The following is an 11,742-nucleotide window of genomic DNA, read 5'->3' as shown; positions in this document are numbered from 1 at the left end:
TCTCTCCCCCTGCTTGGCACTGTAACTGCCTGATGTCTCTCTCTCTCTCCCCCTGCTTGGCACTGTAACTGCCTGATGTCTCTCTCTCCCCCTGCTTGGCACTGTAACTGCCTGATGTCTCTCTCTCCCCCTGCTTGGCACTGTAACTGCCTGATGTCTCTCTCTCTCCCCCTGCTTGGCACTGTAACTGCCTGATGTCTCTCTCTCTCTCCCCCTGCTTGGCACTGTAACTGCCTGATGTCTCTCTCTCCCTGCTTGGCACTGTAACTGCCTGATCTCTCTCTCTCTCTCCCCCTGCTTGGCACTGTAACTGCCTGATGTCTCTCTCTCCCTGCTTGGCACTGTAACTGCCTGATGTCTCTCTCCCCCTGCTTGGCACTGTAACTGCCTGATGTCTCTCTCCCCCTGCTTGGCACTGTAACTGCCTGATGTCTCTTTCTCTCTCCCCCTGCTTGGCACTGTAACTGCCTGATGTCTCTCTCTCTCCCCCTGCTTGGCACTGTAACTGCCTGATGTCTCTCTCTCCCCCTGCTTGGCACTGTAACTGCCTGATGTCTCTCTCCCCCTGCTTGGCACTGTAACTGCCTGATGTCTCTCTCTCTCCCTGCTTGGCACTGTAACTGCCTGATGTCTCTCTCTCCCCCTGCTTGGCACTGTAACTGCCTGATGTCTCTCTCTCCCCCTGCTTGGCACTGTAACTGCCTGATGTCTCTCTCTCCCCCTGCTTGGCACTGTAACTGCCTGATGTCTCTCTCTCTCCCCCTGCTTGGCACTGTAACTGCCTGATCTCTCTCTCTCTCCCTGCTTGGCACTGTAACTGCCTGATGTCTCTCTCTCCCCCTGCTTGGCACTGTAACTGCCTGATCTCTCTCTCTCTCCCTGCTTGGCACTGTAACTGCCTGATGTCTCTCTCTCCCCCTGCTTGGCACTGTAACTGCCTGATGTCTCTCTCTCCCCCTGCTTGGCACTGTAACTGCCTGATGTCTCTCTCTCCCCCTGCTTGGCACTGTAACTGCCTGATCTCTCTCTCTCCCCCTGCTTGGCACTGTAACTGCCTGATGTCTCTCTCTCTCTCCCCCTGCTTGGCACTGTAACTGCCTGATGTCTCTCTCTCTCTCCCCCTGCTTGGCACTGTAACTGCCTGATGTCTCTCTCTCTCTCCCCCTGCTTGGCACTGTAACTGCCTGATCTCTCTCTCTCTCCCTGCTTGGCACTGTAACTGCCTGATCTCTCTCTCTCTCCCCCTGCTTGGCACTGTAACTGCCTGATCTCTCTCTCTCTCCCCCTGCTTGGCACTGTAACTGCCTGATCTCTCTCTCTCTCCCCCTGCTTGGCACTGTAACTGCCTGATGTCTCTCTCTCTCCCCCTGCTTGGCACTGTAACTGCCTGATGTCTCTCTCTCTCTCCCCCTGCTTGGCACTGTAACTGCCTGATGTCTCTCTCTCTCTCCCCCTGCTTGGCACTGTAACTGCCTGATGTCTCTCTCTCTCCCTGCTTGGCACTGTAACTGCCTGATGTCTCTCTCTCCCCCTGCTTGGCACTGTAACTGCCTGATGTCTCTCTCTCCCCCTGCTTGGCACTGTAACTGCCTGATGTCTCTCTCTCCCCCTGCTTGGCACTGTAACTGCCTGATGTCTCTCTCTCTCTCCCCCTGCTTGGCACTGTAACTGCCTGATGTCTCTCTCTCCCCCTGCTTGGCACTGTAACTGCCTGATCTCTCTCTCTCTCCCCCTGCTTGGCACTGTAACTGCCTGATGTCTCTCTCTCCCCCTGCTTGGCACTGTAACTGCCTGATGTCTCTCTCTCCCCCTGCTTGGCACTGTAACTGCCTGATGTCTCTCTCTCCCCCTGCTTGGCACTGTAACTGCCTGATCTCTCTCTCTCCCCCTGCTTGGCACTGTAACTGCCTAATATCTCTCTCTCCCCCTGCTTGGCACTGTAACTGCCTGATGTCTCTCTCTCTCCCCCTGATGCACTGACAGAGGCGGTGGAGGCTCCACCGCATCATTTACACTTTGGTGTCGGGGTTGTTTTTTGGGGAAGAGTTGCATGAGCCACGCGTGCCATTCGGTTCCTCTGGTGCATTGCGTTTGGGCAAAGACCTTTTCACCCAGTACTGGGAACTGGGACGAGTTTACTCACTGAATTAGAGCAAGCCTGGAAACTTCCAGACGGTGCAGCTGATCGGTTAGCTCGAGTTAGCACGCACATGACTCCTGGCTGTCTGGCTGGCTGTTGCAGATTTCTCCAACAGTGAGTGTCTGTTGGACAGACAGACCAGACCAGACCAGACCATACCATTCTACAGTATGTAGCAGGTCAGACTCCATCTCTGTTGTATTTGAGCCCTCTGTTCTATGTAGCAGGTCAGATTCCATCTCTGTTGTATTCGAGCCCTCTGTTCTACAGTATGTAGCAGGTCAGATTCCATCTCTGTTGTATTTGAGCCCTCTGTTCTATGTAGCAGGTCAGATTCCATCTCTGTTGTATTCGAGCCCTCTGTTCTACAGTATGTAGCAGATCAGACTCCATCTCTGTTGTATTCGAGCCCTCTATTCTACAGTATGTAGCAGGTCAGATTCCATCTCTGTTGTATTTGAGCCCTCTGTTCTATGTAGCAGGTCAGATTCCATCTCTGTTGTATTTGAGCCCTCTGTACTATGTAGCAGGTCAGATTCTATCTCTGTTGTATTCGAGCCCTCTGTTCTACAGTATGTAGCAGGTCAGATTCTATCTCTGTTGTATTCGAGCCCTCTGTTCTACAGTATGTAGCAGGTCAGATTCCATCTCTGTTGTATTCGAGCCCTCTGTTCTACAGTATGTAGCAGGTCAGATTACATCTCTGTTGTATTTGAGCCCTCTGTTCTATGTAGCAGGTCAGACTCCTTCTGTAGGAGGGACGGTCCATGGTCTGTGCTGAGACAGACATCTGATGAGACAGACTCAACATGTGTGATGATGTCAGTCAGACTGACACTCATACTTTAGTTTGTATTTGGCTTTTATGGTCCTCCAGGGAGGACATGATATACACTGAGTGGTTTGTGCCCAATAGTGTTTTATGCCCATATGGTGCTGTGGCTCTGTACAGGGAGTGCTGTGCTCTACCACCATATGAGCATTACAGGAAGGATGGCCTTCTCCACATGTCCTCAGCAGTTACCAGCCCATAGATGCTGTTACTGCTGCTGCTCTGACATACGGCACACACACACACACACACACACACACACACACACACACACACACACACACACACACACACACACACACACACACACTCTCACACACGCATACACCATTAGATAACCCTAATTGTGTATGGCTTATGCAACTATTTTTGTAATATTGTACATTTCTACAGAGAGAGACACAGACACAGAGAAAGAGAGAGAGACAGAGAGAGAGAGAGAGAGAGAGAGAGAGAGACAGAGAGACACAGAGAGAGAGAGACAGAGAGAGAGACACGGAGAGAGAGAGAGAGAGACAGACAGAGACAGAGAGAGATAGAGACAGAGAGACACAGACACAGAGAGAGAGAGAGAGACAGTGTTAAATCCTGACCTTAGTTCCTTTGTTATGTCTCTATTTTAGTTTGGTCAGGGCGTGAGTTGGGGTTGGCATTCTATGTTTTGTTCTGTGTGTTATATTTCTAGGTGTTTGGCCTGGTATGGTTCCCAATCAGAGGCAGCTGTCAATCGTTGTCTCTGATTGAGAATCATACTTAGGCAGCCTGTTTTCCCAATATGGTTTGTGGGTAGATGTTTTCTGTGTCTGTGTTTCACCATACAGAACTGTTTAGATTTTCATTGTTTCACTTTGGCTATTTTGTATTCAGTGTTCAGTTATATTTCATTAAAATGGACACTTACCACGTTGTGTTTTGGTCCGATCTTTCATACTCCTCATCAGATGAAGAAGATCGTTACACACACACAGAGAGACACAGAGAGAGACAGGGAGAGAGAGAGACAGAGAGAGAGAGGGAATCTAATGTCTAAGAAAGAAAGAGATGATCATCAACCTGTTGTAGTGAAAGGAGAGAGAACAGGAAGCACAATCCTTCCTGTTTGGATTTGGACACTGGAATACTGTCACAGCTTCCTGCCTTGTTATTCATGATAAATAAATGGCCTTTCTGCATGTGCTCCGGTTCCCCCACTCTACAAAGTTCTATGTGCAGTGCCAGACTATTTAACAGCCTACAGTTAAATTGCACTTTCCACTCTACTTATTACAGTCTCAGACAAAATGTGAAGCGCTAAGGGCAATGGATAATCAGCACAGAAATAGCACAGTCAGAAAATGTGTCAAGCATCAAGCAGGCTACGGTCACAGTAACCCCCCCCCCCCCCCCATGTGCCTTTCAGACTTCAACAACCATAACGGTCTGGCTCTTTTTCCTCACATTTTCTCTCGATCGGGCATCTGTTAGCTTGGTCTTGCACTGTAGCTAGGCAGATTAGAATCTCTCTCTCTGCTGTTTATGTCTGCCCCATGACTTTGATCAGCACAATCTACACGTGGGAAAATGTTTTACACACACACACACAGGGCAGGGGAATCACTGGTAACCGATTCTAGCATACACTAGGGATTTTTACAGACAGAGCTACTGTAAGGGAAAGGGGGATACCTAGTCAGTTGTACAACTGAATGCATTCAACTGAAATGTGTCTTCAGCATTTAACCCAACCCCTCTGAATCAGAGAGGTGTGGGGGGCTGCCTTAAATCGACATCCACGTCATCGGCGCCTGGGGAACATTGGGTTAACAGACTTGCTCAGGGGCAGAAAAACAGATGTTTACCTTGTCAGCTTGAGGATTCCAGCCCGCAACCTTTCGGTTACTGGCCCAATGCTACCTAGCTTTCTGTCTTTCTGTGTCACTGGTCTACCTAGCTGTCTGTCTTTCTGTGTCACTGGTCTACCTAGCTGTCTGTCTTTCTGTGTCACTGGTCTACCTAGCTGTCTGTCTTTCTGTATCACTGGTCTACCTAGCTGTCTGTCTTTCTGTATCACTGGTCTACCTAGCTGTCTGTCTTTCTGTGTCACTGGTCTACCTAGCTGTCTGTCTTTCTGTATCACTGGTCTACCTAGCTGTCTGTCTTTCTGTGTCACTGGTCTACCTAGCTGTCTGTCTTTCTGTATCACTGGTCTACCTAGCTGTCTGTCTTTCTGTGTCACTGGTCTACCTAGCTGTCTGTCTTTCTGTGTCACTGGTCTACCTAGCTGTCTGTCTTTCTGTATCACTGGTCTACCTAGCTGTCTGTCTTTCTGTATCACTGGTCTACTGCAGCACACATACAGCACACATAGAAATCTGCAATCATACACACACAGATAGAAATACTCTCTAAATGTGATATGTTCCCATAGGAACCCAATTCATCGCTGTCGGTCTGGGCCTCCCTTTTTTTCCAATCCTAACTTTAACTCTAATTTCAGAGTGTCCAGAGGGTTGCTTTACCCGACAAAGCAGATAAATGAATTCAAAGGATAACGTTGAAAGGCTAGAAGAAGCAGACAGTGTCTTGATGTTGTAGTTCAGACAACTGGACCCCCCTGATATGTCAAGACAGGATAAAAAAAAAAACTAGTTTACTGCACTCTTTGTTTCTAAGCAGTCCCTACACCTTCAGTAGTTTATCAAACATAGCTTTATTTAAGACCGTTTGATAGTCAGAGTCTGAAAGGGATATCGCTCTTAGTAAACGCCGATTCATCACAATACAGTGCTTTACTGGGCGCTGCTGCGTTTCTATGGCTACAGGGGTGACAAAACCAACACCTGAGTCCCAGAGGTCACCTGTGGTTACACACACACACACACACACACACACACACACACACACACACACACACACACACACACACACACACACACACACACACACACACACACACACACACACACACACACACACACACACACACACACACACCACCTGTGTAGCAGATGCTTGAGAGAAGCCAGAAACACAGGATGGCAAGTAAACACATCCCTGACTGATCCTCCTAGCAAATTAATAAATTATGTCATAAAAATGAGGTGTGGGAAGGAGGAGGCAAAGGGGGGATAGTTTACACACACACACACACGCGCGCGCACTGACACTTAAACACACACACAGACACATAAACACACACACACTGACACATACATACACACACTGACACAGAGACAGACACACACACACACATTCACACACACACACACACACTTACACATAAACACACACAAACACAGACACACACACACACAGACACACACACACACTGACACATAAACACACACAAATCAACACAGAATCACACACACAACCACTTATTCAGACGGCTGCTGGTCATTATCATGCATAAAGTATGCAAAATGCAGGCATGATGCATCTCCCGTCTATTGTTCCTGTGTTTCAGAGGGAGCCTGTCATGATGCATCTCCCGTCTATTGTTCCTGTGTTTCAGAGGGAGCCTGTCATGATGCATCTCCCGTCTATTGTTCCTGTGTTTCAGAGGGAGCCTGTCGTGATGCATCTCCCGTCTATTGTTCCTGTGTTTCAGAGGGAGCCTGTCGTGATGCATCTCCCGTCTATTGTTCCTGTGTTTCAGAGGGAGCCTGTCGTGATGCATCTCCCGTCTATTGTTCCTGTGTTTCAGAGGGAGCCTGTCGTGATGCATCTCCCGTCTATTGTTCCTGTGTTTCAGAGGGAGCCTGTCGTGATGCATCTCCCGTCTATTGTTCCTGTGTTTCAGAGGGAGCCTGTCGTGATGCATCTCCCGTCTATTGTTCCTGTGTTTCAGAGGGAGCCTGTCGTGATGCATCTCCCGTCTATTGTTCCTGTGTTTCAGAGGGAGCCTGTCGTGATGCATCTCCCGTCTATTGTTCCTGTGTTTCAGAGGGAGCCTGTCGTGATGCATCTCCCGTCTATTGTTCCTGTGTTTCAGAGGGAGCCTGTCGTGATGCATCTCCCGTCTATTGTTCCTGTGTTTCAGAGGGAGCCTGTCGTGATGCATCTCCCGTCTATTGTTCCTGTGTTTCAGAGGGAGCCTGTCGTGATGCATCTCCCGTCTATTGTTCCTGTGTTTCAGAGGGAGCCTGTCGTGATGCATCTCCCGTCTATTGTTCCTGTGTTTCAGAGGGAGCCTGTCGTGATGCATCTCCCGTCTATTGTTCCTGTGTTTCAGAGGGAGCCTGTCGTGATGCATCTCCCGTCTATTGTTCCTGTGTTTCAGAGGGAGCCTGTCATGATGCATAGATAAAAACACAGCAGATGAGACTCTATCTCCTGTGGATTACCATGCAGGCCTAGTCAGTTCCTAAGTCATTGTTACCCTTCCATCTGTCCAGCCAATCCTGTGTGGCACCACCTCACTACAGGCAGAGGCAGAGACAGAGGCAATTAAAACACTTTGACACACTTGACACAGAGGGGCTGTGTGTCCGGCATGAGCCATCTGGGATGGGGTACTGGGGGACCCCTCCGTTACACACAGACCCCTCTGCTCCCCTAAGTTGTATTAAACAGATCAATTCAGTGACATCCCTGGCCTATATATATATATATATACTGGGCAGGGGGACAGCCTCCCTTTTCTTTTCTTGATGGACAGATCAGACAGAGGAGGAGGAGAGGGGAGATAGATTGGGACGGCAGATTGGCAACCAGACCCCTGAACTAGGCCACCAACCAGACTGGGTTAAATCCTCTTCTGATAAAATGCTCCTTTGCATATTGATATTACACTGTTATCACTGGGTTATTAAATGTATGTTAGCAGGGTGGTCAGAATGCTCAGTCAGTCTGTGCCCTGGATACAGATCATCCATCTTGCTCAATACAATACCGACTCATTGAACACAATGCCAACTCACGTTGATTGAATGTGTCATAGGCTGAGGCCTACCCATTTTTTATGTGGTGCATTTTGTAATTACATTTCTAAGTGAATTAACAGTAAGCTGTAACATAGGTAGGCTGTGTTCTGTACCCGACCAGGAGTTGTGGTTGTGATCAGAGTACTAGACATTTTACTGTCACTTTTCTCCTTTTGTGGTCTGCATCCATTTGTCCCTTTATAGTAACTGTTTGGTCCAATCAGCAATTCACTTCCTGCATCCTTGATATTGTTCGTTGGCCAGGAAGGTACACAAGGTTGCAAAAATGTTTAACTCATAACTCCGGCAACAGAGTTGAAGTAAAGTCATTTTCCTATTGGTTCCCTACTCTGGAGTCTGCTTACTGCCCAGCTCACAGACCCTGGAAAGTCCCTACCCCATTGAAGTTGCCATTTAAAATGGTTAAGGTTCGGGTTAAAGTTAGGGTTAGGTAGGGGTTAATTATGGTTATGGTTAGGGTAAGGGTAGGGGTTGAGGTAAGGGATATGATTTAGGGTGGGGACGTCCCAAGGATACCGGATAGCAATAACCAAAGCAGACGGGATAGGAACATACCAATCTGTTTGTGGAAAAGGGGGGCAGTAAAATGATGAAAACTACTAACATGATTTCTAAACCCCAAAACAGCCAAATATGTTCATATCCATAAATACTCGTCCCTAATTATGTAATAACGTCGTATGCAATAACACCGCGCAATAAAAGTACAAACCCACTTTCGGTACGTCATTGTTAGAAACGGCTCCCCCCCCCGTGTTTCCGCGTGAAGTGGTAGCGCCGAGATGATGTGAAAGGTTGCCTGCGCGCTGTCAGTCTTCTTAAAATGAAGACGACTGCTCGGTCCCTGAAGAACAGACTTGAATGTAGAGCTGGCATCTACTTTCAGCTCTGTAGGACTTTTAGAACATTTTATAGGCCTTTGGAACAGTGAGATTTTATGTCTGATCAGAGCAGTGAATCCAGGTGCTTTTACAGAAGAATTCACCGTATTTATTGTGTCTGAAGCAGGAATTCAGATCATCAGAGACGGCTCTAGTTGAGCTATCCTCTATACAGTAAATAGCAGTATTCAGATCAGTCAAGTGTTGTATAGGTTTTTGTCGTTCCTCCTGTGCGCATATATCCATTTGGAGAAAGACAAGTGTCATTCGCAAGGGAAGTAAAGACAATGTACAATACAGTTTGGACTACGGAAAAATACGAAGATGATTGGAGGGACGTGATGATGCCATATTCCACAGAATTAATATTTTATATTGAAATGGACCAACCACCTCCAGGTAGGCCACTGAAACTATTGAATAGTCACTGTGTGGTAAAATACTGTATCCTATTTGTGGATGCGGATTGAATGGTCCAAACTTTAAGAAGAACGCTTTGCCTGCGAACCTGTCTGTCCTGATAGCGAGCCTATTCATTTGGGTAACTTTGGTTTTTTTCATTCATAGTTATTACAGGTGCACAAATACTAATTTCTTCTTCCTGAAATCGTTTTAAAGCACCTACAAATGACTGTTATAGTGTTTCGTTCAATTCGTTTTAACGTCGCTACATTGTATCTACACCGATAATATCTGCCGACATCCTGGGACTTTTTGCTACTGTTTCAATGGTGATTACAATCATTTAGCATTTATTGTTACAATGTATCAGATGCGTTATTTAGTTTGCAACAATGTTTCAACTTGTTTGACTAGTTTATCGGAGTGACGTTATCTGAAGAGCAGATTGCTGCCTGCTAGCAGGCTTCTGTATCCTGCAAGAACCCTTCCATTCTAACACTACAGGCGCATATATTGTCGCTATAACACAAAATGAAATGACATGATCTGAAAATAGATAGTTATTTATTCGGCTACCTATTCTTTTTTTTCTTTACAGTCATTCATTAATTAAGCACGAAGGCCACAGCTTTGTCAATTTGCTTTGTTCTTTCATAACAGTGTATTTAATAGGTATTCATGTGGTTCATACCTAACCTCTATTTCACCATGTTTGACCATCTCTCTAGTAGGCCTACCCTGGTTGTCAAATAGTCAAATGTTTTCAGTCCAGTGCAGGAGTGGTTGTGGGGGAGGGGAAAGAGATCAGAAAACATTGTATTACAAGTCAGTGAAGTAAAACCCACAGTACCGATGTTGCTCCGGGTTCATATTTCATGCAAATGTCTGCGCGTAGTTCCAGCCGGCTGTCGTATAGATGTTTAGATGTATTTGAGTCATTTCTCGGTAATTGTGCAAGTGTCATTCGACTCCCACCTCCATTCCTTCTCCTTTTTATAATAGAGCAGAGGCTCGGTGGCCGTAGCAGGAGGCGCTGTTCTATTGCACTGAATACAATTGGCCGGTAGCTCTTTTTCTCCCGCTGAAGTGCATTATCCTGAGCCCGTTCTGCTTGTACAGCAACCCTCTCTCTTGTCCTAAGGGCCAAACTGGAATGATAAAGGCTGTATGTCGTTGGTGGAGTGGTGGAGGAGTGAATAAGGGTGAGACGTATTCTCCTACATATGTCCCCTTCCATTCATATGCGCTCTCAGTTCAATGGCTCTGCGATTCTCAAAGCTTTCTTTCACCGGGGTTTCACGTATTCACTGTGATGTCATAGGCTGGGAACCAAGAGAGACACAGCTTTAAGATGGCATGTAGAGTTGACAATGGTCCATCTTCACTTCTGTAATACAACTATACTATACTCTGTAGAAATACAGTGTAGGCTATACAGCTCCAGGTCAAATGAATTAACACGCTAGTCAGTACATCAGTGTAAACAGACGTATAACAGATGTATAACGGTCATAATAGTGATGTATGAGCTAGGTGTCAAACCGCTAAAATGTCACACTATAATTATCTTGTCAGATATGTTGCACAACAACAGTGTCTTAACGTGTAGTGTTGTTAGGAACATAATCACCAATTCCTGCTGTGATGAATCTGTCAATGGTTGATGTTTGTGTTGTTATAGAGTGACAATAGCAGGCATCTGTTGTATTATATAGTCACCTATGTGAGATAGCGTGTTCCATTGAGCCAGACATTGTCAGTGAAGATATGGAATGAAACAACCATTCAAATTGTATAACCAATAGGTTTAAAAGCTAAAGATGCATTGTGTTGTGTGTTTGGCTTCTGTGTAAAACCTCTCCTGGACTTTCTGAAAGGACCCTAGCTGCGATACAGCAAGCAGGCAAGCGGTGGGTGTATTGTGGTGTATAGCGACAATGTGTATAGAAGAGGTGAAGATAATTGCCCCTCTCTTCTATTCTGTTCCCTTCTCTCTCCTCCCTCTCCTCCCTTCTCCTCTCCTCTCCTCTCTCTCCTTCCTTCTCTCTCTCCTCTTCTCTCTCTCCTCTTCTCCCCTCTCTCCTCCCTTCTCCTCTCTCCCCTCTTCTCCTCTCTCTCCTCCCTTCTCCTCTCTCTCCTCCCTTCTCCTCTCTTCTCCTCTCTCTAATCTCTTCTCCTCTCTCTCCTCCCTTGTCCTCTCCTCTACTCTGTTCTCTTCTCTCTCCTCTCCTCTTCTCCTCTCTCTCCTCCCTTCTTCTCTTCTCTCCCCTGTTCTCTTCTCTCTCTCCTCTTCTCCTCTCTCTCTCCTCCCTTCTCCTCTCCTCTACTCTGTCCTCTTCTCTCTCCTCCTCTCCTCTACTCTGTTCTCCTCTCTCTCCTCTCCTCTACTCTGTCCTCTTCTCTCTCCTCCTCTCCTCTCCTCTCCTCTCCTCTCCTCTCCTCTCCTCTCCTCTCCTCTCCTCTCCTCTCCTCTCCTCTCCTCTCCTCTCCTCTGTTCTCCTCTGTTCTCCTCTCCTCTCCTCTCCTCTCCTCTCCTCTCCTCTCCTCTCCTCTCCTCTCCTC

The 11,742-nt window shown here is 47.1% G+C and overlaps 1 protein-coding gene across 1 annotated transcript in view; it reads left to right on the top strand.

Moving 5' to 3' along the window:
- The first annotated feature begins 8,708 nt into the window (after positions 1-8,708).
- Positions 8,709-11,742, top strand: part of LOC109879398 (phosphatidylinositol 3-kinase regulatory subunit gamma) — a 34,926-nt gene continuing 31,892 nt past the window's right edge. Inside the window, exon 1 of the mRNA XM_031785596.1 lies at positions 8,709-9,177. Coding sequence (XP_031641456.1) covers positions 9,066-9,177 — 112 coding nt within the window. The 5' untranslated portion in view covers positions 8,709-9,065. The remainder of the gene's footprint in view (positions 9,178-11,742) is intronic.

The sequence above is a fragment of the Oncorhynchus kisutch genome, linkage group LG13 (assembly GCF_002021735.2).
Source record: "Oncorhynchus kisutch isolate 150728-3 linkage group LG13, Okis_V2, whole genome shotgun sequence".
In the NCBI taxonomy this organism is placed as follows: Eukaryota; Metazoa; Chordata; class Actinopteri; order Salmoniformes; family Salmonidae; genus Oncorhynchus; species Oncorhynchus kisutch.
Note: the sequence above shows the minus strand (reverse complement) of the source record. Positions and strands in the feature narration are given on the sequence as shown.